The following is a 22,002-nucleotide window of genomic DNA, read 5'->3' on the forward strand; positions in this document are numbered from 1 at the left end:
GCTAGCAGGGTGAGCCTGCAAGAGTGCGCCTGGGAGGAGACGTGCTGCCTGGGGTACTTTACCCCCTTCACAAAGCCCAGCTTTCTTCCCAGGACGTGTTTCAGAGAGCAGAGCGTGTGCAGGCCTGGTTGGTAACAGAGGGTCTGCTGGGTCAGGGCAGCCTGGCTAGCAAGCAGGAGCCCCAGCTGAGCCCCTAGCCATGGCCACCAGCCCAGCAGGCTCACCCTGTCCTCAGCCGTGCAGCCAACTCAGCTCCCACCCCAGGGCTCGGTGCTCCCCTCCCCAGGGAAACCTTTCTCCAAACAGCACTGAGTCCCCAGGCAGCCGCCCCTCCCTGCACACTGGAGCAGGTCCCCTCCCTCATGCTGCTAGAGAGACCCCCCCATACACCATTTGATATCTGGGGAGAAGGGAAGCCCCGGGGCCCCACCATCGGAGGAGGTGCTGGCTACTGACACTGTGTCTCTGTGCGTGTGTGGCATCCGTGTCTCTCCAGGGCATGGCCAAGGAGGAGACGGAGCTGAGATTCCGGCAGCTGACCATGGAGTACCAGGCCCTGCAGCGCGCCTACGCTTTGTTGCAGGAGCAGGTTGGAGGGACGCTGGACGCAGAGCGAGAAGTTAAGGTCTACGTGACTTCCACCGCGCGCGTTCCGGCCCCCCTCGTGCCTTCCCGCTTGACCCCGTGGCCTGGGCTGGGACACCCCCCTCACTAGCCCTCCTGGGCCTGGGCCCCTCCTCTCCTGCCCTTGCCTTCGGTCCTGGTGGTGCCCATGGAAGCCGATCAAAACCAGGGATTGGGGACCCCGGTGCTGGGAGTTGGCCCAGGTGGGAGGGACTGGCCCAGAGCGGTGCCAGGCACAGGTGTGAGTAAGGGTCCTGGGGGAGACGGGGTGGTAGTGGTGGCAGGGGCCCACAGCGCCCAGGGTGGGTCTCCTTCCAGACCACCTCTTCCACTCTTGGCAGCATGGCGATGACCCATGGCAGCATCGAGCTCGGTGTTGAAACCTGTGGAGGTCATTCATTCTCAAAGGCCGAGCTCACACAGGCTGTGCCTGCCCTGGCCCTGGCCCTGGCCCCGGCCCCGGCCCCTCTCCCCTGGCCTCCCCACTGGGCAGGACCCCAGCAGCCGTGTCCCTCCGCCCACTTCCCTGGCTCACCTTAGCGTCATCCCCCAGGAAAGGCCCCAGTGTGGCTGGCGGGTGCCCTCTGCGGGCCGTGGAGGGCAGTGCAGGCACCAGGCCTTGTAGGGAGAGCGTGGGTCATGGGTCGGGGGTCCTCTTGCTGCCCCACCCTCCCTTACTGAGGCTCGGAGGGGAAGCCTCTGGAGGACGTGAACCTGGTACCCCTCACAGCGAGACGGGCTGCTTTCTGGGGGAGCTGAGGGGTTCTCCAGAGCAGGCAGCTGTGGGGTGTGGGGTTCCCGTTGGCCTCCCCACCCCAAAACCACCCTGCAGGGCCAGAGATGCCAGTGTCTGGCGATTCTGCAACTTAGGGTGGCTGAGCTGGGTGGGGGACGGACCTCTTGGGGCGAGGGGAGAGTGTCCACAGAGCATCCCCAGCGTGGTCCACGCTAGTGCCCCAGGGAGCCGCCAGCCTCACCCTCTGTCCACCCAGACCGCCCTGGTGACGTGGCTGGTTTCCCTCCTGCCTTCCTGGCACCTCATTGGGGACGTCTGTTATGAAAACTAAGAGAGAGCTCCACCCCTCCGTGCCCTCCTCCTGTCCTGAGTCGGGGGGGCTGGCCCTGGAGGGGACGTCCCCTCCTCAGGCTCGGAGAGATTTGTCTCCGTAACTGGGGACTTTAAATATCGCCTCTTTCACTTTGACTTAATTTTTGCATGACCCTTGGAGAAAGGAAAAAGTCAAGGCCTCGGTTCAGAGCATCATAAAGCACAGCAGCCCCGAGCCATCCCGGAGCCTCATGGGCCCAGCCTTTCTCCCTCACAGTGGGGGCAGGGCAACAGCTGCATCCTCCTGGCCAAGCTCGCCAGGAGCTGGAGGAGCTGGAGAAAGCATCCTGTCTTCCCTTTTTCCTGTCGGGTGCCAGAGAAACATTTGCTCGGGGGCCACATGAAAACAAAGAACTCAGAAGCTTTGCTTAGAGAGTAAAAATGTCCAAATTGCATGTAAAAAAAATTTTTAATGTCATTTAGAATCAGAGGAAAATCTGATGCCAAGAAGTGCTGCATGGTTATTTTAAAAACTGGAAGATACAGAAAAGATTAATGAAGAAAATAGACTAGCCGGCATCCTACAGTCTGATTCTGTATTATAATTGGAAATGTCCCTCCTCACTGTGGAAATCGAGGAAGCCTCAGGATAAGGAAGGGGGCAGGAGAGGACAGGCGTCTGAAGACATGGACGTGGGCCCATCCCTGCCACGGTCCTGAGGCTGCAGGGGGCCCACAGCCCTCTGTGGGCTCCGTTTCCCTGTCTGGAAACAGGGTTAGGACTAACTGGAATTCCCTCTCTGCTAAGCATTCTCCAACCCAAGGGCTCACATCCACGATTGTGACCCCTTAAGGGAGGGAAGAGGCTGGGGTGATGGGAGGAGCCCAGGACGGCCTGGGGGCAGGGAGCTGGGACCAAGCACTCGGGGGCGGGCACCACAGGTCACGCCTTCGCCCACCCCCCACCCCGGCTGATGGATCCTCTGACCCTGCGTTCTGTCCCGAAACGCACCCCTCCCTTGGAAGCTACCCCCAGAGAGAGCAGGAGCCACTGTGGCCCCATGGTTCGGAGCCACCACAGCAAAGCGAATTAAGGGAGGTGGCTCAGACCTCGGCTAGAAGCCTCGGTGGCACTCGGGAGGGACTTCACAAACCAGGATGCAGACGGGGAAAGCGCCAGGGCTTTTCCTGTAGGTGTGGGGCGGCCTCTGGCAGTTAAGGAACACAGAATTCAGGAAGGCAGTGAGTCCTGGGCTGAGGCAGCTCCCGCACAGGCAGCCACACCACCCGGGGCTTCCAGAGGGGCAGCTCCAGTACAGGCAGCGGCACCACCCGGGGCTTCCAGCGGGTCCATGTGGAGAGTCCCTCGAACGAAGCCCTCTGGCCGGCACCCGGCAGGGCTGAGCACACGCTAGGCCTCAGTCATCCTCATTGGCTGTGTCATCCTCATTAAACAAAGATTTCTCCTAACAGGCCCTCAAAATTAACCTGCAGGATTTCCCCTTAGAATCTAAGTGAGATCTCTTGCTTCAAATAAGCCTTAAAGTTCTCCCTCCAGGGCTGGGCGCAGTGGCTCACTCCTGTAATCCCAGCACTTTGGGAGGCTGAGGCAAGTGGGTTGCTCGAACTCAGGAGTTTGATACCAGCCTGGGCAACATGGTGAAACCCCGTCTCTACAAAAAATACAAAAATTAGTGGGGTGTGGTGGTGCATACCTGTGGTCCCAGCTACTCAGGATGGTGAGGTGGGAGGATCACTTGAGCTCGGGAGGCAGAGGTTACAGTGAGGCAAGATTGTGCCACTGAGCTCCAGTCTGGATGACAGAGCCAAACCCTGTCTCAAAAAAACAAAACAAAACAAAACAGTTCTCCCTCTCTTAGAAAGCATCTCTTCCAAAGGAAGGGCGAACAGTCACTTCTCAATGAACTGAACCAAAAGACAGACCCTTCTGACATCTCACGAGTGTGTGTGCTGTCTGTCCCGGCTTTTAGAGAAAATTTGATGTATCTTTCCTCCCGTCCTACAGACCCGTGAGCAGCTACAAGCCGAAGTGCAGAGGGCGCAGGCGCGGATAGAGGACCTGGAGAAGGCCCTGGCGGAGCAGGGGCAGGTGAGCCTGCAGCCATCTGCATGGGCGTGGGGGCACACGTGGGTGGGAGGTATTTGGCTGTACCCAAAGACAAGCTTCAGTGGTGCGATCATAACTTTCTACAGCCTTGACCTCCTGGGCTCAAGCCATCCTCCCACCTCAGCCTCCGGAGTAGCTGGGACCACAGGCATGTGGCACCATGCCCGGCTAATTTTTGTATTTTTTGTAGAGATGGGGCTTTGCCACGTTGGCCAGACTGGTCTTTGGTGTTCTGCCACATCACGATTTAAACGTTCGTTTATGAGTTCCTCCCTCAGTGTCTTTATTTCTTTCAATTCCATTTGCAAGGATATGAAGTGGATTGAAGAGAAGCAGGCACTGTACCGGAGAAATCAAGAGCTTGTGGAAAAGGTGAGCCCCGAACCCCTGGAGGCCCTGGCAGGACTCGCTCTATGCTCCTGGGGGTTGCAGTGGTCCCTGCGGGGCTGAAGGGTGGAGCGAGGGCTGAGGCTTCTGAATGGCTGTCCCAGGCCCCTTCTGCTCCACTCCCTCTTGCGGGACCCCATCAGGAGCCCTGGGGAGGAGGACGGCCTGGACAGAGGGAGCTGGGGCCTGTTCTCCTGGGTCCGGGCAGGCCCCTATCTGCGGCAGCATCTCCATTCGTGTCCTGTTGTGCTGATGGTTCTGTGGGTGGGCTGGTTAGAGCATCGTGACAGAGGAGCTTTATTGAGACCACTAGAATCATCCCCCTGGGAAGCCTGGCTGGGTCAGGGAAGTCTCCTTCCAGTAACGCTTGTGGGGAAGCTGAAGTCCTCAGGGAAGAGCCCATGGACCAGCCTGGCTGAGCGAGTGCGTGTTTGAGACTTCGGCAAGGCGTCACCTGGCAGGCCCAGGTCCAGGCTCTCTTGGTCCCGGATGACAAGAGGCTCCTGAAGTGCTGCCCCGCCCCCACCCCCACCCTGGCCCGGGCTTTGTGGTCTGGAAGACTTTATCAGACGTAAAACAGATCAGAACATGCGATGTGTGGCCAGGCTGCTCTCAGTGGCCTTAGCTTCTGCCTGAGGTGCAGGGAAGGGAGCGCAGGTTTCTCTCAGGGCACCTCCCACCACATCAGGCCCACCTGGCTCAGCTGCTCCGTGCACTGGGTTAAAGAGGGAGTCGCAGCACCGAGGGCCCTAGACTTAGGTCTGGGCAGTCCAGGGCCATCCCAAGAGGGGTGCACCTCACAACTGTGGGAGCAGGTGATGTGGCATGAGGCAGGGGCGGGGCTGGCTACGGGTCCAGGGGCAGGAAGGCCAGCAGGGCTGTCATTACCACGCAGAGGTGAGAGGTGCTCCATGTGACCCCCACCCCACTTGTCCATGGGCAGGGACAGGTGTCCTGAGGAGGCAGCGATGTCTCACACTGGCAGGTGCGGCCCTCTGGGGAGAAGCTAGGGTAGCCTGGCTGATGAGTCTGATCTGTGCCAACAGGACAGAGCTTCAGACAAACAGAGGCGTCCAATGCAGACTCTGCACTGCTGCCAGCCCAGGGCTGGTCATGCCCTCTGGGGGTCCTGCTTTAGGCTTGGTTTGCATCTTGAATGGCGAACGACACCCCCATGTTTCCCGTGGACACACGGAACATCTCTCAAATTAGAAGTGCGTTTCCACAGGGCTCAGCACAGTGCTGTGTGTGCCACGTAAATGCCGGCACAGGCAGAGATCCACGTGCACTTAAGGGCACACACTTGAACACGCACACACGTAAATGCCTGCGTGCACACTTGAACACGCACACACGTAAATGCCTGCGTTCACACTTGAACACGGGCACACGGAAATGCTGGCATGCACACTTGAAGACATGCACACACAAATGCTGGCACGCACATGGAAATGCTTGTGCGCCTACACACATGCCCATGTGCACACTTGAAGCCATGCTTTTTTCTGGCTACACTGGGTGCAGGTCACATTCCTGGCCCTGCAGGTGTTCCACGGCAGGCCCACTGTGCAGCAGTACACAGCTGGCCCTGCAGGGGGGTCCAGCTCCCACTGAGCCGGCTCACTCCAAGGATGCAATGCTTCTGAGTTTATCTTGGTCCCCTGAGCATCAGAGCAGGCCCCTCAGTCCCTGGAGCTCAGCTTCAGGGGATGGACACAGCTGTCTGCCCCTGGTGGCCCCTGCCCCCATGAGGCTGCTGAGGACACATGCCGTGGGCCGTGTCACTTGACCCTTTGGAAGGGGTGGGGGACTCCTGCATCCGGTTTACTCGTAACTGGTTCCATTTAAACAGCTCCTTAATTAGCCAAGTGAATTCCGGTGGCCAGGCAGCCATGGTACCCGCTCCTTCCATTGGGCACAGCCTGGGCTCCAAGGGGCACCCGGGAGCCACCTGGGACATTTACCCTCCACGGCCTCCCTTCCTCATCCTAGCTCAGAGTCCCGCTAAGGCCCCCATGCTTCTGGCTTGTGATGCACAGCCCCTGCTGGAGACATTTATCCTTGACGGCCTCCCTTCCGCATCCCTGTCCAGGGGCCACCCAAGCTCAGGGCCCCAATATGACCTCCAGGCTCCTGGCTTGTGGTATGCGGTGCTGCCTGCCCAGCCCCACCCACCACCGGATGGCTAGGCTATCTCACTAGGACAAACCCAAACATACCCAGGGCTGTGAGGAGCTTCCAGGGCTGGGTGCCAGGCCAGCTGGCCTCCCCAGCAGTCAGCAGCTGTCCAGTCAGCCTGGAGTTGACCTCCCAAGACCTCTGGTGAGAGAGAACCAGACCCCTCACCTCATGCATCTTTTATGTTGCAGATCAAACAAATGGAGACAGAAGAGGCTCGGCTCAGACACGAGGTGCAGGACGCCAGAGACCAAAACGAGCTGCTGGAGTTCAGGATCCTGGAGCTTGAGGTAGCTGAGTGGATGGCCAGCACTGTGGCCTGTGGCTTGTGGCTGTGTCAGGGATCTAGTCCTCAGCCTTCCTAACCCACACAAAGCCCTGAACATGAACATGAACATGAACCCAAAAGGCTGCGTCAGGGAGGAAAGAGGCAAATGGCCGTAAACCGCCACCTCTTCATACCGGCCGTCCAAACATCCAACGGGGAACATGGGCCATGGAGCTCAGTGTCAGGCAGGGACCACCTCTTCATACGAAGGATGAGGCCAGCCACCCAAAGCACGTGTAAATATGGGGGAAATGGCCCGTGGCGCTCAGTGTCATGCAGGGAAAACAAAACAAAAGCACGACGGGTGACAGTGCAGCATCTGCTCCAGACCTGTGGGGTGAGGAGCCGGCACGCCCGTCCTCCATCCGCCCGTCCTCCATCCACCCCCGAGGAGCCGGCACGCCCGTCCTCCATCCGCCCATTCTCCATCCGCCCGTCCTCCATCCGCCCGTCCTCCATCCGCCCCTGAGGAGCCGGCAAGTCCGGTCTCCATCTGCCCCCATGGCCCTGCTGCAGCTGGTGTGGGGCTCTGTCCAGGCCTCCGCCGTCGGCAGACATTTGTTTCTTGCCCCTGAGTGAGGATAGTGGGGGCCACGCGGTGACTGGGAGCCCTTTGACTGTGCCCTGCCATCCCTGGCCCTGTGTCCTCTGCCGTGACCTGCACAGGAGGAGGGAGGAGGGGAATCCCACGGGCAGCTCAGGCTGGGTGTGGGCAGCCACGTCGCTGTGATTGTTTCACGGCAAGGGTGGTCCACCTGTGGGGCTGGGAGGAAGTGGCCCACACAGGGGCCGCCCCTGCCAAGCACCACACACAGCCCCGAGGCCTCCGTCTCAGGCCAGCACCTGGAGCCTCAGAGTCCAGCTGGAGCCGCCTCTTAAGAGTCTTCCCGTCCACTGCCGGAGGACAGGGCAGCTGTGTGGTCACTCCATGTGTGGATGACCTCGGCCACGTGGGCCTGCCTGTGGGGACAGTGGCAGCACTGCCAGCCTGTGTTCTCCAGAGGCTCCTCTGGTCAGACCTGAAGGGGATGCAACCTGCAGCCCCTCCCCTGATCCTCCCCATAGCCCCTGGGATTCACTGAGGGATGTGCCCGTGGGCTCAGGGTGGGACTGCCCAGGCCACATGGTCACAGTGTGATGAACTCTGCCCGGCACATCTGGGGTCAGCGAATATACAGGGGCAGTCCTTGTGGGCAGGTCCAGGTCCAGTGCAGATTCTGCCACCACTGCTGCCGCTGCGGTTGGGTTTTCATAAATGCTGTGTTAATCCCTGGTTCATGGTCTTGGCCCGTGTTCCTCAGGCCCCAGCACAGTCCTCTTAGAGGGAAGGGATGGGAGGGGAGCGGCTCACCCTTCTGTCCCTCTGTCCTAGGAGAGGGAGAGGAAGTCACCCGCCATCAGCTTCCACCACACGCCCTTCGTGGACGGGAAGAGCCCCCTCCAGGTGTACTGCGAGGCCGAAGGTGTGACGGTGAGTCCCGCCCCTCCTGCCCACTCTGCCCCACCTCACCCCTGCCCCCACCCCACCCCCTCCCCCGCCCCACCCCCTCTCCACCCCACCCCCTCCACCCCACCCCCTCCACCCCACCTCCTCCACCCCACCTCCTCCACCCCACCTCCTCCACCCCACCTCACCCCCGCCCCACCCCGCCCCACCCCCTCTCCGCCCCACCCCCTCCCTGCCCCACCTCACCCCTGCCCCACCCCATCTCACCCCCGCCCGGCCCCCTCCCTGCCCCACTTCACCCCCGCCCCACCCCACCCCCTCCCTGCCCCACCTCACCCCCTCCCCACCCCACCCCCTCCCTGCCCCACCTCACCCCCTCCCCGCCCCACCTCACCCCCTCCCCGCCCCACCTCACCCCGCCCCCACCCTACCCCCTACCCGTCCCACCCTACCCGTCCCACCTCACCCCTGCCCCCACCCCGCCCTACCTCACCCCTGCCCCCACCCCGCCCTACCTCACCCCTGCCCCTCCCCACCACCTCCCCTCCGCCCTTCCCTGCCCTGTCCTTCCCCACCCCCTCTGCCCACCCCGTGGCCACTCACCCCTGCCTGTCCTCTGTGCCTTAGGACATTGTGGTTGCGGAGCTGATGAAGAAGCTGGACATCCTGGGCGATAACGCCGTAAGTGTATGTCGCTCTCCTGGCTTGTGCATGCCTCTTACACCCACAACCCCCAGCCCAGCCCCTCTGGGGTCCAGGAGGCCCTGCCAGCCTCCCACAGCCCTGCCATGGGCCACCCTGCCTGAGACCCTCCACTAGGCCCAGAGCCTGCTCAGAACCGGAGCCTTCCTCTCACTGCTCCAGGGCCCACGGGGGCCTCTGCTGTGCACACCTGGTTCTTCCAGCTGACGGCACTTCCCATCACATTGCCCAGCTTCTGGGATCTCTCAGCCCTTCCATACTTGCCATGAGGATAGGGGGCTGTTGCTCTTAGACAAACCAAGACCCTTAGGGGTTCCACTTCCTTGGCTTGGGGGAAAAGCAGACTCTATAGATAACTCCTAAATTTCATTTGGGGTAGAGTTCCAATTTCTATAGCAAACTCCTTGAAAGAATGTTAATTACTGAGTGGGCAAAATAATGCACCCCTTCATCCCACTTTTCATCCGCCCATTACTAATCCTCCGCTCTCCATCTATTTATTCCCCATCAATGCACCATCTACCTAGCCCTTCATTCATGCTCTGTCTTATATCCATCCATCCATCTATCCTGTGTAATCCATCCATCCATCCTCCATAATCCATGTATCCATCCTCCACAATTCATTTATCCATCCTCCATAATCCGTCTATCCATCCTCCATAATCCATCTATCCATCCTCCATAATCCATGTATCCGTCCTCCACAATTCATTTATCCGTCCTCCATAATCCATCTATCCGTCCTCCACAATTCATTTATCCGTCCTCCATAATCTATCTATCCGTCCTCCATAATCCATCCTCCATAATCCATCTATCCGTCCTTCATAATCCATGTATCCGTCCTCCATAATCCATCTATCCGTCCTCCATAATCCATCTATCCGTCCTCCACAATTCATTTATCCGTCCTCCATAATCCATCTATCCGTCCTCCACAATTCATTTATCCGTCCTCCATAATCTATCTATCCATCCTCCATAATCCATCTATCCATCCTCCATAATCCATCTATCCATCCTCCATAATCCATCTATCCGTCCTCCACAATTCATTTATCCGTCCTCCATAATCTATCTATCCATCCTCCATAATCCGTCTATCCGTCCTCCATAATCCATCTATCCGTCCTTCATAATCCATCTATCCGTCCTCCACAATTCATTTATCCGTCCTCCATAATCCATCTATCCATCCTCCATAATCCATCTATCCATCCTCCATAATCCATGTATCCGTCCTCCATAATCCATCTATCCATCCTCCATAATCCATGTATCCGTCCTCCATAATCCATCTATCCGTCCTCCATAATCCATGTATCCGTCCTCCATAATCCATCTATCCGTCCTCCATAATCCATCTATCCGTCCTTCATAATCCATGTATCCGTCCTCCACAATTCATTTATCCATCCTCCATAATCCATCTATCCGTCCTCCATAATCCATCTATCCATCCTCCATAATCCATCTATCCGTCCTCCATAATCCATGTATCCGTCCTCCATAATCCATCTATCCATCCTCCATAATCCATCTATCCATCCTCCATAATCCATCTATCCATCCTCCATAATCCATCTATCCATCCTTCATAATCCATCTATCCGTCCTCCACAATTCATTTATCCGTCCTCCATAATCCATCTATCCGTCCTTCATAATCCATGTATCCGTCCTCCACAATTCATTTATCCATCCTCCATAATCCATCTATCCGTCCTCCATAATCCATCTATCCATCCTCCATAATCCATCTATCCGTCCTCCATAATCCATCTATCCATCCTTCATAATCCATGTATCCGTCCTCCATAATCCATCTATCCATCCTCCATAATCCATCTATCCATCCTCCATAATCCATCTATCCATCCTTCATAATCCATCTATCCGTCCTCCACAATTCATTTATCCGTCCTCCATAATCCATCTATCCGTCCTTCATCCTTCATCTATCCTTCATCCATCATCCTTAATCCATCCATTTATCCATCATCCACAATCTGTCCATCCATCCTCCATCTATCTATCATCCATCATCCCTAATCCATCCATTCTCCATCCTCCATCTGTCCTCTATCCACCATCCTCCATCCATTCCTTCTCCATCTACCATCCTCTACCCATTAACCTTTCACCCATCCATCCATCTCCCATTCATCCTCCATAATCCATCGATCCTTCATAATCCATCTATTCATTCTCCATCCATGCTTTCTTCATCCTCCATTCATTCATCCATTCTCCAAAATCCATCAATCCATCCACCCTCCATAATTTATCTATGCATCCTCCATCATTCATTCATTCATCCATCCTCCATAAGCTATTTATCCATCTTTCCATCCTTCATCCTTTATCCTTCCACCTATCCACATCCCCTCCCTCCATCCATCCATCTATCCATCCCTCATCCTACCTTCATTGACCTTCCACTTCCTCCATCCAGTGCTCTGCATCCGAGGACTCCCTTCTCCCCTTGCCTGCCCAGCCCCTGGGGAGCAGTGAGGCACAGGGCAGGGGTGCTTTCAGCAGGGAGGCTCTGGGTGTGGGTCTGCTTCTCTCAGAGCTGGGGGCCCCATTGTGGTCATAGGTGGCCGAAGAGCCACAGCAGGGTGGCCGTGGACCTGACATCTCTGGGGTCCAGTCCTGGGTATCAGCCCCATCATGAGGTCTTGGGAACTGTATTGGGCAACTCTGATTCACAGTTGGAGAAGCTGAGTCCCCAAAGGCACTGCCCATGGTCACAGAGCTAATGTAGTGGCAGAGTTGGGGGCACCCAGCCCCACCCAGGCCTATTTCAGGGTTCCTGCCCAGCCCCATAGCTGTCCACCAAGAGTGCCACTGAGTGTGACAGCCCTGCAGTCATCATGCAGCCTCTGAGGCCATTGTCACAGAGCCCAGGGACGGAGGAGGTTGGATACTGGAGGGCTCATGGCCAGGCTTAAGCTCAGGGGACCTGTGGAGATGCTGGGGAGCTCTTGACAGTGGGCTGACAGTGGCCCTTCAAGCCTGGCTGTGCAATCAGTGTTGACTTCACATGCAACTTGTGGTTTAATCACATCTGGGTAGATTCCCTCAGTCACCCTGAAGCCACCTGCTCAGCCTCCCCAACTTAAAGTGTTGGGAGAGGTCTGTGACCTGCCCAGCCCTGCCATGGGAGAAGGGAGCAGGGCAGGAGAGATGAGGGCACCTGGCCCCAGCCATGCAGGATGAGGTTCTTGCCTGAGTCAGGAGTGCAGCTGGCCCCCACCATGGACTACAGACTGAGCCTGACTCCCCCCTGTGGGAGACCCTGTGCAGACTTTGGGGTTGGGGGACAGCAAGAGATGCCTGCTGTTAGGGAGCTTGCACTCTAGGGAGAGAATGGCATGGACAGGGCTTTTGGAGTGAGCTGGCAAGAATCAGAGAGGCCCCACGAGCTGGAGCCAGGCAGCCCTGGTCTGGATGCAGGCTGCAGCAGAGTCTGAGAGTGTGAGGTGCCCACATCCAAAGCCATAATCACTCTACCCAGAAGGGCCACCCAGGGGCCCCTCGGTTGGGGAGGAAGCATGAATAAAACATGCATAAAAGAGACAAAACCTTCCAGGGATTCAGCCATTTCACAGCCATGAACATGTGGTCTCTCCTCCACTGTTTCCAAGTGGTGTTTTAATAACCACAGGTGCATATGCAGAGGCTGGCTTTAAACACAGAAGGGGACAGAGGCTGGGCAGAGCAGCAGCCACTGCTGGGGATGTATTGGTGGCCTGCCTGCATTGAGCAGCGCATACGCATCTGCCTCAGCTGGTTACCTAGACCTGGTGATTACCAGCAGAGGGATAATGAGAGAAAACAAAATCGGCAGCACCCGGAGGGAACAAGCTCAAGTCAAGGGTGTCAGAGATGCTGGGAGGGAGATGTCAGTCAAAGCGCTTTTTAGCTCTGGCCCCCACCCAGGCGTCCCCAGTCAGCCTCCCCAGTCAGCTTCCCCATGCATCCATCACTCACCCTCACCCGCAAAGGCACTGCTTCTGACCGCACCTGTGTTCTGCTTTTGGGTGCAGAACCTGACCAATGAGGAGCAGGTGGTTGTCATACAAGCCAGGACAGTCCTGACCTTGGCCGAAAAGGTAACAGCAGCTGTGTGGACAGTCGGGAGAGGGCCAGGCTCCTGGGGTCTCCTGCCCTGCTCAGCTCAGAGGTGGTGATCTCGGGAGGAGGGCCTGCAGGGCCGAGTATGGGGGGTCCACTAAGCCCCGTCTGCCCTGGGAGATCTGACACACTCAGGTCAGACAGCACCCACTGTGCATCTTTGCAAAGGACAGATTCAGCTCCACTTTGCTCTGTCACCAACCCTGTCTGCGTTTCCTCCCAAAGGCGGGAAGGTATGGTGAGTCTGCAGGCAGCGTTCTCTGTTCAACTTACCCTGACCCCCTTCTGGGGCCACCCAGCCCACTACCTGCTCCTAGTCCCACCCCTAGCCCTGACCTGCCTGGTGAGCTGGGCCTCCCACAGCAAGGAGAAGGGGTGCTCCTGGCACATAGGGGTTTGGAGAAACAGGCCACCCCTCCCCGCCTGTCCTGGCAGAGCTCTGCAGATGTGTCTCTCCTACGGTGCCCCAAGCCAGTGTCCCTCCTCTCCTGGAGAAGGTGTCAGGGGTAGACTTCCTGGACACCTGGAGGGTGGGAGGGGTGGGGCCATGATGCCAGCACAGCCTCAACTCCCTGGAGAGGGCTGTGCTCTCCCCTCCCTAAGGAGAAGAGGAAGGAAGACCCAGGCCGTCCTGGCTTTTCTCCCAGCTGTCTCCACGAGCTGGGGTGGGGGACCCTAGGGGTCACTGTCCTGCTTGTTCTGTTTGTGTCCAGTGGCTCCAGCAGATTGAGGAGACAGAGGCGGCGCTGCAGCGGAAGATGGTGGATCTGGAGAGCGAGAAGGTTGGTGGCACCTTCACCGAGGTTCTGCGGCTCGGTGCTGCAGGTGGGACATCCGAGACCGAGGCATGGCCCTCCTGTGTTTCAGGAGCTGTTCAGTAAGCAGAAGGGCTACCTGGACGAGGAGCTGGACTACCGGAAACAGGCCTTGGACCAGGCCAACAAGGTGAGAGGCACGAGACTGCTGGAACGCCAGGGAGGGGCACTGGGGTGAAAACGGCCACGTGGCTCAGGTGCCCAGCAGTGCCTCAGGTGCCCATGTGGGTCAGGTTGCAGGGCCCCTAATGGCCCCTAATGACACCTGCACAGCAGGCTCTGGCTCTCCAGAGCTGCCTGATGGGGTCTTCACTTGGAGCTTCATAAACGGAGCAGGATTAGTTGAGGAGGCCTAAACCCACACTGTGCAGTGAGAATGTTCTACAGCCTTTGTGCAGGTCACTCGGGCACAGAAACATGCCCGGATTCCTGAAGGCCGTCCAGGTGTCGGTGTGGGCTGGTGTCTACCTCCCACCCTTCCCCTGAGGAACTGGAGAAACTGGTGGCTGTTCTGGGACAACAGCCTGCTCACTAGTGGGAGGTGTGGTCTTGTTCTATTTCATCTGGTGTGGCTGGGAGGAGCATAGGACGTTTCTAGGTTGAAAACTAGGCTTCAGAACTGGGTTCCCCTCTGGGAGCTACTTCCCCCGTGACCGCACAAGCAAAATCATCTGTCCCTGCTGGACTCCTATCACGTGACGGAAGGTACGACCAGGAGGATATCAGGCCATGTTGTGGAAAGACAAGTGTCACCCCCAAGAGGTTCACCTTGGGACCCAGCCCAGCAGGCAGGGTCTTGACCCTCATGCCTGTGAGGAGACCTGCTTGGCTACTCAAAGCAAGGGAAAGTGGGCTGGGATGAAAATGCTCATTCCTGGGGCCAAGTTCAGCCTGGGAACTCTCAGAGTGATAGTGATGATAATGGTGATGATGACAATGGTGGTGGTGATGATTGTGCTGGCAATGGTAATGGTGATGGTGGTAGCGGTGGTGGTGGTGATGGTGGTGATCATGATCATGATGACGGTGGTGGTAGTGGGATGGTGATGATGGTGATTATGATGGTGATAATGGTTATCATGATGGTGATCATGATGGGGATGATGGTGATTATGATGATGATAATGGTTATGGTGATGACGGTGGTGGTGATGATGATCATGATGATGGTGGTAGTGGCAATGGTGATGATGATGGTGATCATGGCGGTGATCATGATGGTGGTGGTAGTGGTGATGGTGGTGGTGATGATGGCAGTGATCATGATGGTGGTGGTAGTGGTGATGGTGATGATGATGGTGATCATGGTGATGATCATGATGGTGGTGGTGGTGGTGATGGTGGTGGTGGTGATGATGGCAATGATCATGATGGTGGTGGTGGTAGTGGCGATGGTGATGGTGGTGGTGATCATGGTGATGATCATGGTGGTCATGGTGATGGTGACAATAGTGGTGATGATGCTGGTGGTAGTGATGATGGTGATTATGATGGTGATAATGGTTATGGTGATGATGATGGCAATGATCATGATGACATGGTGGTAGTAGTGGTAATGGTGATGCTGCTGGAGGTAGTGATGATGATGGTGGCGATGATGGTCATGATGATGGTGATGGTGGTGATATGGTGGTGATGATCATGACAGTGGTGGTAGTGGTGGTGATGATGGTGATCATGATGGTGACAATAGTGATCAATGATGATGGTGATGATGGTGGTGGTGGTGATAGTGTTATAATGACAGCCTACTCAAGAGCCTTTCCTATGTGGCAGGCACTGGTCTGGCCAGCCAGGCACAGAAGCTGGTGACCTGCCCAAGGACACGCAGTCAGAATGAAGGCAGGAGTCGAATGTCAGCATTCTTCTCCTGTGCCCACAGCCATGACTGCTGCACTAGGCATCTCTCCTTCCTGCACTTGTGGATGTGAGTTCCTCACACAGAGGGGCCAGGGCTCAAACGCAGAAGCCTACAGAGCAAAGAACAGCCACACCAGGCACCTGGCATCCTGGGTGGGGGTGTAAGGCCCATGTCAGTTGCTGTGGAAGCCAGTGTGTGAGCCATGGGAGGCTTTGGAGGCAGATGACCTGGGTTTGAGGCCCAGCTCAGCTGGTAACCACTAGGGATTGGGAGTTCCTGTAAGATGCTGGGCATGGAGGCTGGCCCTGGCTAAACTGGTAATGGCCCTCCTGTTGCTATGGTTAGTGTCACTATTGCTGACCAGCAGTGTGCACATGACTGCGTGGGAGCAGCTCACAGGTTGCCAGCTGTTCTTCCTGGGCCACTGTCCTCACGGCCTCTGAGTACTGAGAGCCAGCCCCGGGTGAGCTGGCCCCAGTGGTGGTGAGACCTGAGTCCCTCCAGGTGGCCGGGGACCTGTGCAGCACGGAGCATGTCTGTCCACCCTGCTCATGGGGCGGCTCCCAGGCACAGGCTGCTGTGCGCTTAGCTTACCCAGGCAGTCCTCTGGGCCTTGCATGCTTTGGTCAGAAGGAAGGAGGCTGGAAGTAGGTGGTCACTTGATGTAAAAAGCAGAGGCCCCTCAGTGCCCCAGACCATCCAAACTGCAGCCAGCTGACACTCCTCTGCCCGCGCCTTCTGGGACTCCCAGCTGCCCTTACTGGAGAGACCTTCTTGCTGAGGCGACAGGTCCTGCAGGCTCCAGGCCCCCGCCTCCCTCCCTCGGCTCAGTCTCTGTCCCCCGAAGCTTCTTGGCCTCTGCTCTCCAGCCTCCTTGTACCCCCTTCTCCTCCTCCATCCTGCTCATGCTGATTGCTGGCATGGACAGGTTCCTCTCTGCTGGATGAGGAAGAACCCTCTAGAATAGTGCTCTCCCATGAGCACCAAGGCCCATGTTGCTGCCTGGGTGGAGAAGGCTGGGATCCAGCTAGGGAATCAGCCTAGCTGGCAGGCATCTCCACTGCTGTGCAGCCACCACCACAGCAGGCCGGGAGACAGAGGACCCCACCCAGCCTTCGCTGCTGCTGTTCCATCCTCCTGGGGCGCCCTCCCTTTCCTTCTCCTGCCCATCCCTAATTGACACTGCAAGCCTCAGTTTGGCACCTCGTCTCCTCTAGGAAACCTTCCCTGACCCCCAGTGAGGTGGCCCTGACATGCCCCACTCATGGAAGTGGTTCTGCCTTTCTATGGGGCAAGCAGGGACCATGTGCATCTGCTGCCATCTGGTCTCCTAGACCAGCACGAGGCCTGGCAGGCAGCAGGTGCTTTGCGGGTGATGCATAGGTGAAGAGGAAAAGAGCTAAGGATTATGCGGAGGTTTTTAAATCCAGCCCACCTTGAGACAGGAGAGGGAAGAGAAGGACATGCATTTCTTTTTTTAATATTGCATTTTTTTCCTGAATGAAAGAATAATCAATGTACAGTTCTGATTTACAACACAGAAAAATCCAAGAAAAAAGTTCACTACGTGCCCAGCACACAGAGAAAGACTGTGGGCATTCTGGTTTCTCTCCTGATGGTCTCTTGGCAGGATGGGGATACACATAGTATCTTTGCAAAAGCGGGGTCCCCATGCTTATCTGAGGCTTGTTCTCCGAGAGATGGTCATCATGCCAACGGTAGGAAATGTTCACAGTAGAAAAGGACATTTTCTTCCCGTTCCTGTTCTCTGGACTCCAGATGCCACCAACAAAGGGGACCCCACTTGCTGGTTCTCTTCTCCTCCGAAGTGCGGGGTGTAACCACGTGTGTGCGCATGTGCGTTTTCATGGATAGCCTGAGAAACCCACCAGCTGCAGCACGCTTCCCTTTCACCTGACTGTGCACAGCCAGGGCGCTTCCCACCAGCCCAAGGAGTGACTTGGTGTGAGCGCATCATGGACTGTTCGTCCCCAGTAGTGGACTTAGGTACTGTCCATGCATTAGCTATCACCAGCAAAACAGCAATTCCTATCCATTTCTGACGTCCCGACACACAAATGGAGATTATCTGCAGGAAAAGTTACTTGGAACGACCAAAGGGTATGCACGCTTAAGGTGTTGTTAGGAACTGCCGAATATTTCTCCCCATAGTAGGTATAACTTGCAGCCCAAACTTCCACTGCATGATATGCAACCGCCTGGCGCAGTCCTAGCAGGCATGTCTCTGGTGAGCTCAAAGTCTAACATGTTTCTATGCAACTCCACGCCACGTCTGTTTGTAACCTTTCCCACCTTTCTCATGCTATCTGACATGTTGGTCAGAGCTCTTGATAAAAGAAGGCAACCAGCCCTTTGCCATCCATTGCAAATATTTCCTTTATTTCCTTAGTCAGAAGAATGGGACATGGCAAATATTTCACCCAGCTTGTTGTTGCTCTTTGATATCAAACACTGTTTTGAGGGCCTGGCAGAATTTGGGTAATTTTTACGAGGTTGATGGCCTCCAGGTTTTATGGCATAATTTCAACTTCGTACAGAAAAAAAAAAAGATTGTACAAAAAAATTCCAATGTTTTCTTTCAGCATTACTTTGAGGTGTGTGTGAGGCAGGTGTAAAGAGGAAATGGAAATTTATGCACCTCCAGGATGGCTGCCCACCACCACCCCCCCCCCCGCCCCGCCCCGCCTCGCCCCGCCCCACCCCTGGCAGCATCTGTCTACTCAGCCATCCACCTTTTCCACCCTAACGTCACAGATAATTCCCCTTTGTAAGATTGTGTCTGGAGTGATGCCTCAGTCCCAGAATCCCTCCACTGGGTCGGGAGAGTTGTCCCATGAGTGGAGAAGTGGCCTGTGGGCCCCCTTGACCTGACCAGAATGCAGGATCTGAGCATAGAGAGCTCCAGGAGTGGGGGCCCTGGCCCAGAGCAACTGCCACCATGGTCCTTGTGATCAAACATCCCATGGATACCCCATGGGATTAGAGATGTAGGTCTCCACACACATTTCCAGAAGATCAAAGCCCAGCTTCAGCTTTCTGTGAGGCCACCTCTCTCTGCCACCTCCACAGTAGCTGTGTTCTCAGACCTCAGATGGGGCCAACTGCTCAGGGGATCATTCAGCCCCAAAGACCAGTGGGGAGGCACATGGTTGCTGGTTGGGCCAGGATTAATGGCCCCTACTCTGGAGGGGACTGGGGGCATCCTCCGGTGAGATGCTGTGGGAGGAGCATCTTCCTGTGTGATGCTGTGGGAGGAGCATCTTCCTGTGTGATGCTGTGGGAGGGGCATCTTCCTGTGAGATGCTGTGGGAGGGGCATCTTCCTGTGAGATGCTGTGGGAGGGGCATCTTCCTGTGAGATGCTGTGGGAGGGGCATCTTCCTTTGTGATGCTGGGGGAGACCTCTTGCTGTATGATGCTGGGGGGGGACCTCTCGCTGTGTGATGCTGGGGGGGGTCTCTTCCTGTGTGATGTCAGAGGGCCCTCTCCCTGTGTGATGCTGGGGTTGTGTCTTCCCATGTGATTCTGGGGGCGTTTCTCCCTGTGTGATGTTGTGGGGCATCTCTCCCTGTGTGATGCTGGGGGGGCCTCTCCCTGTGTGATGTCGGGGGCACCTCTTCCTCTGTGATGCTGGGGGCGCCTCTCCCTGTGTGATGCTGAGGGGGCCTCTCCCTGTGTGATGCTGGCGGCAGGGGGGTCTATTCCTGTGTCTTACTGAGGGGGCCTCTTCCTGTGGATGCCGGGGGTGTGTTTTCCTGCGTGATGCTGGGTGGGGGTGGGGGCTCTCTTCCTGTGTAATGCTGGAGGAGCCTCTCCCTGTGTGATGCTGGGGGTGTGTCTTCCTGTGTGATGCTGGGAGGGTCTCTCCCTGTGTGATGCTGGGGGGGCGTGTCTCCCTGTGTGATGCTGGGGGTCCTCTTCCTGTGTGATGCTGGGGGCATGTCTCCCTATGTGATGCTGGGGGTCTTCTTCCTGTGTGATGCTGGGGGTTCCTCTCCCTATGTGATGCTCAGGGGGCCTCTCCCTGTGTGATGCTGGGGGCATGTCTCCCTGTGTGATGCTGGGGGGCCTCTCCCTGTGTGATGCTGGGGGGGTCTCTCCCTGTGTGATGCTGGGGGGGTCTCTCCCTGTGTGATGCTGGGGGGTCTCTCCCTGTGTGATGCTGGGGGGGGTCTCCCTGTGTGATGCTGGGGGGGGTCTACTCCTATGTCTTACTGCGGGGGGCCTCTCCCTGTGTCATGCTGGGGAGCCTCTCCCTGTGTGATGCTGGGGAGCCTCTCCCTGTGTGATGCAGGCAGTGGCCTCTTCCTGTGTGATGCTGGGGGGATCTCTTCCTGTGTGATGCTGGGGGGCCTCTCCCTGTGTGATGCTGGGGGGTCTCTTCCTGTGTGATGCTGGGGGGCCTTTCCCTGTGTGATGCTGGGGGGGCCTCTCACTGTGTGATGCTGGGGGGGCCTCTCACTGTGTGATGCTGGGGGCGTGTCTTCCTGTGTGATGCTGGGGGGGTCTCTTCCTGTGTGATGCTGGGGGGCCTCTCGCTGTGTGATGCTGGGGGGCCTCTCGCTGTGTGATGCTGGGGGGTCTCTCCCTGTGTGATGCTGGGGGTGTCTCTTCCTGTGTGATGCTGGGGGGGTCTCTCCCTGTGTGATGCTGGGGGGGGTCTCCCTGTGTGATGCTGGGGGGGCCTCTTCCTGTGTGATGCTGGGGGGGGTCTACTCCTATGTCTTACTGCGGGGGGCCTCTCCCTGTGTCATGCTGGGGAGCCTCTCCCTGTGTGATGCTGGGGAGCCTCTTCCTGTGTGATGCAGGCAGTGGCCTCTTCCTGTGTGATGCTGGGGGGCCTCTCCCTGTGTGATGCTGGGGGGGTCTCTCCCTGTGTGATGCTGGGGGGGTCTCTTCCTGTGTGATGCTGGGGGGCCTCTCCCTGTGTGATGCTGGGGGGGCCTCTCACTGTGTGATGCTGGGGGCGTGTCTTCCTGTGTGATGCTGGGGGCGTGTCTTCCTGTGTGATGCTGGGGGGGTCTCTTCCTGTGTGATGCTGAGGGGCCTCTCGCTGTGTGATGCTGGGGGGCCTCTCGCTGTGTGATGCTGGGGGGTCTCTCCCTGTGTGATGCTGGGGGGGTCTCTCCCTGTATGATGTTGGGGGGGTCTCTCCCTGTATGATGCTGGGGGGGTCTCTCCCTGTGTGATGCTGGGGGCGTCTCTCCCTGTGTGATGCTGGGAGAGGGGTCTCCCTGTGTGATGCTGGGGGAGGGGTCTCCCTGTGTGATGCTGGGGGTGTGTCTTCCTGTGTGATGCTGGGGGGGCCTCTCCCTGTGTCATGCTGGGGAGACTCTTCCTGTGTGATGCAGGCAGTGGCCTCTTCCTGTGTGATGCTGGGGGGGTCTCTTCCTGTGTGATGCTGGGGGGCCTCTCCCTGTGTGATGCTGGGGGGTCTCTTCCTGTGTGATGCTGGGGGGGGCCTCTCCCTGTGTGATGCTTGGGGGGCCTCTCCCTGTGTGATGCTGGGGGGGCCTCTCACTGTGTGATGCTGGGGGGGCCTCTTCCTGTGTGATGCTGGGGGGGCCTCTTCCTGTGTGATGCTGGGGGGCCTCTCCCTGTGTGATGCTGGGGGGGGCCTCTCCCTGTGTGATGCTTGGGGGGGGTCTCTCCCTGTGTGATGCTGGAGGGTGTCTCTCCCTGTGTGATGCTGGGGGGTGTCTCTCCCTGTGTGATGCTGGGGGGTGTCTCTCCCTGTGTGATGCTGGGGGGGCCTCTTCCTGTGTGATGCTGGGGGGTGTCTCTCCCTGTGTGATGCTGGGGGGTGTCTCTCCCTGTGTGATGCTGGGGGGTGTCTCTCCCTGTGTGATGCTGGGGGGGCCTCTTCTTGGGTGAAGCTAGGGGGTCTTTTCTTGGGTGATGCTGGGGGCGTCTCTTCCTGTGTGATATTGGGGGGGCCACTTCCTGTTTGATGTGTGGGCCTCTCTCTCCACTTCCAACAGGAAGGCCCCCTTGTTTGGGATGCTCCGAGTTTTCTGAGTTCACTGTTGATTTCCTTCCCTTTCCCTGCACACTCGCCCGGTTCTCTCCTGTGTCGTTCATGGTGTGGCTCTCGGTCGCTCGGGTGCCCTCAGGTGACCCACAGGCCTGTGAGCACCGAGGTTTTTTTCTGCACTTCCTGCTCTGCTTCTGGGAGACACTGGGGCCAGGAGGGGAATGACTGGTTCCTCCTGGGGCAGTGGTGGCTCTTTATGGCAGGGGCTAGTGCTGACTTTGCCTCTCTGGACATGGGTGTGGGAGACCGTGGTCTGTGTGGCTGCCGAAGGCAGGGAGGCTCATCCA

At 57.4% G+C, this 22,002-nt stretch overlaps 1 protein-coding gene across 21 annotated transcripts in view; it reads left to right on the plus strand.

The window, feature by feature from the left end:
• JAKMIP3 (Janus kinase and microtubule interacting protein 3) overlaps positions 1 to 22,002 on the plus strand; it is a 150,864-nt gene that overhangs the window by 105,006 nt on the left and 23,856 nt on the right. For 10 of the 21 annotated variants that reach the window (XM_063782293.1, XM_063782294.1, XM_063782292.1 and 7 more), the window contains 9 exons: positions 497 to 625; positions 3,699 to 3,782; positions 4,110 to 4,172; positions 6,557 to 6,655; positions 8,066 to 8,164; positions 8,768 to 8,827; positions 12,898 to 12,963; positions 13,699 to 13,767; positions 13,853 to 13,930. In XM_063782293.1, coding sequence (XP_063638363.1) covers positions 497 to 625; positions 3,699 to 3,782; positions 4,110 to 4,172; positions 6,557 to 6,655; positions 8,066 to 8,164; positions 8,768 to 8,827; positions 12,898 to 12,963; positions 13,699 to 13,767; positions 13,853 to 13,930 — 747 coding nt within the window. The remainder of the gene's footprint in view (positions 1 to 496; positions 626 to 3,698; positions 3,783 to 4,109; positions 4,173 to 6,556; positions 6,656 to 8,065; positions 8,165 to 8,767; positions 8,828 to 12,897; positions 12,964 to 13,698; positions 13,768 to 13,852; positions 13,931 to 22,002) is intronic. The other 11 variants (XM_063782295.1, XM_063782300.1, XM_063782298.1 and 8 more) reach the window with 3 other exon arrangements.

Source organism: Pan troglodytes, chromosome 8 (genome assembly GCF_028858775.2).
Source record: "Pan troglodytes isolate AG18354 chromosome 8, NHGRI_mPanTro3-v2.0_pri, whole genome shotgun sequence".
Lineage (NCBI taxonomy): Eukaryota > Metazoa > Chordata > Mammalia > Primates > Hominidae > Pan > Pan troglodytes.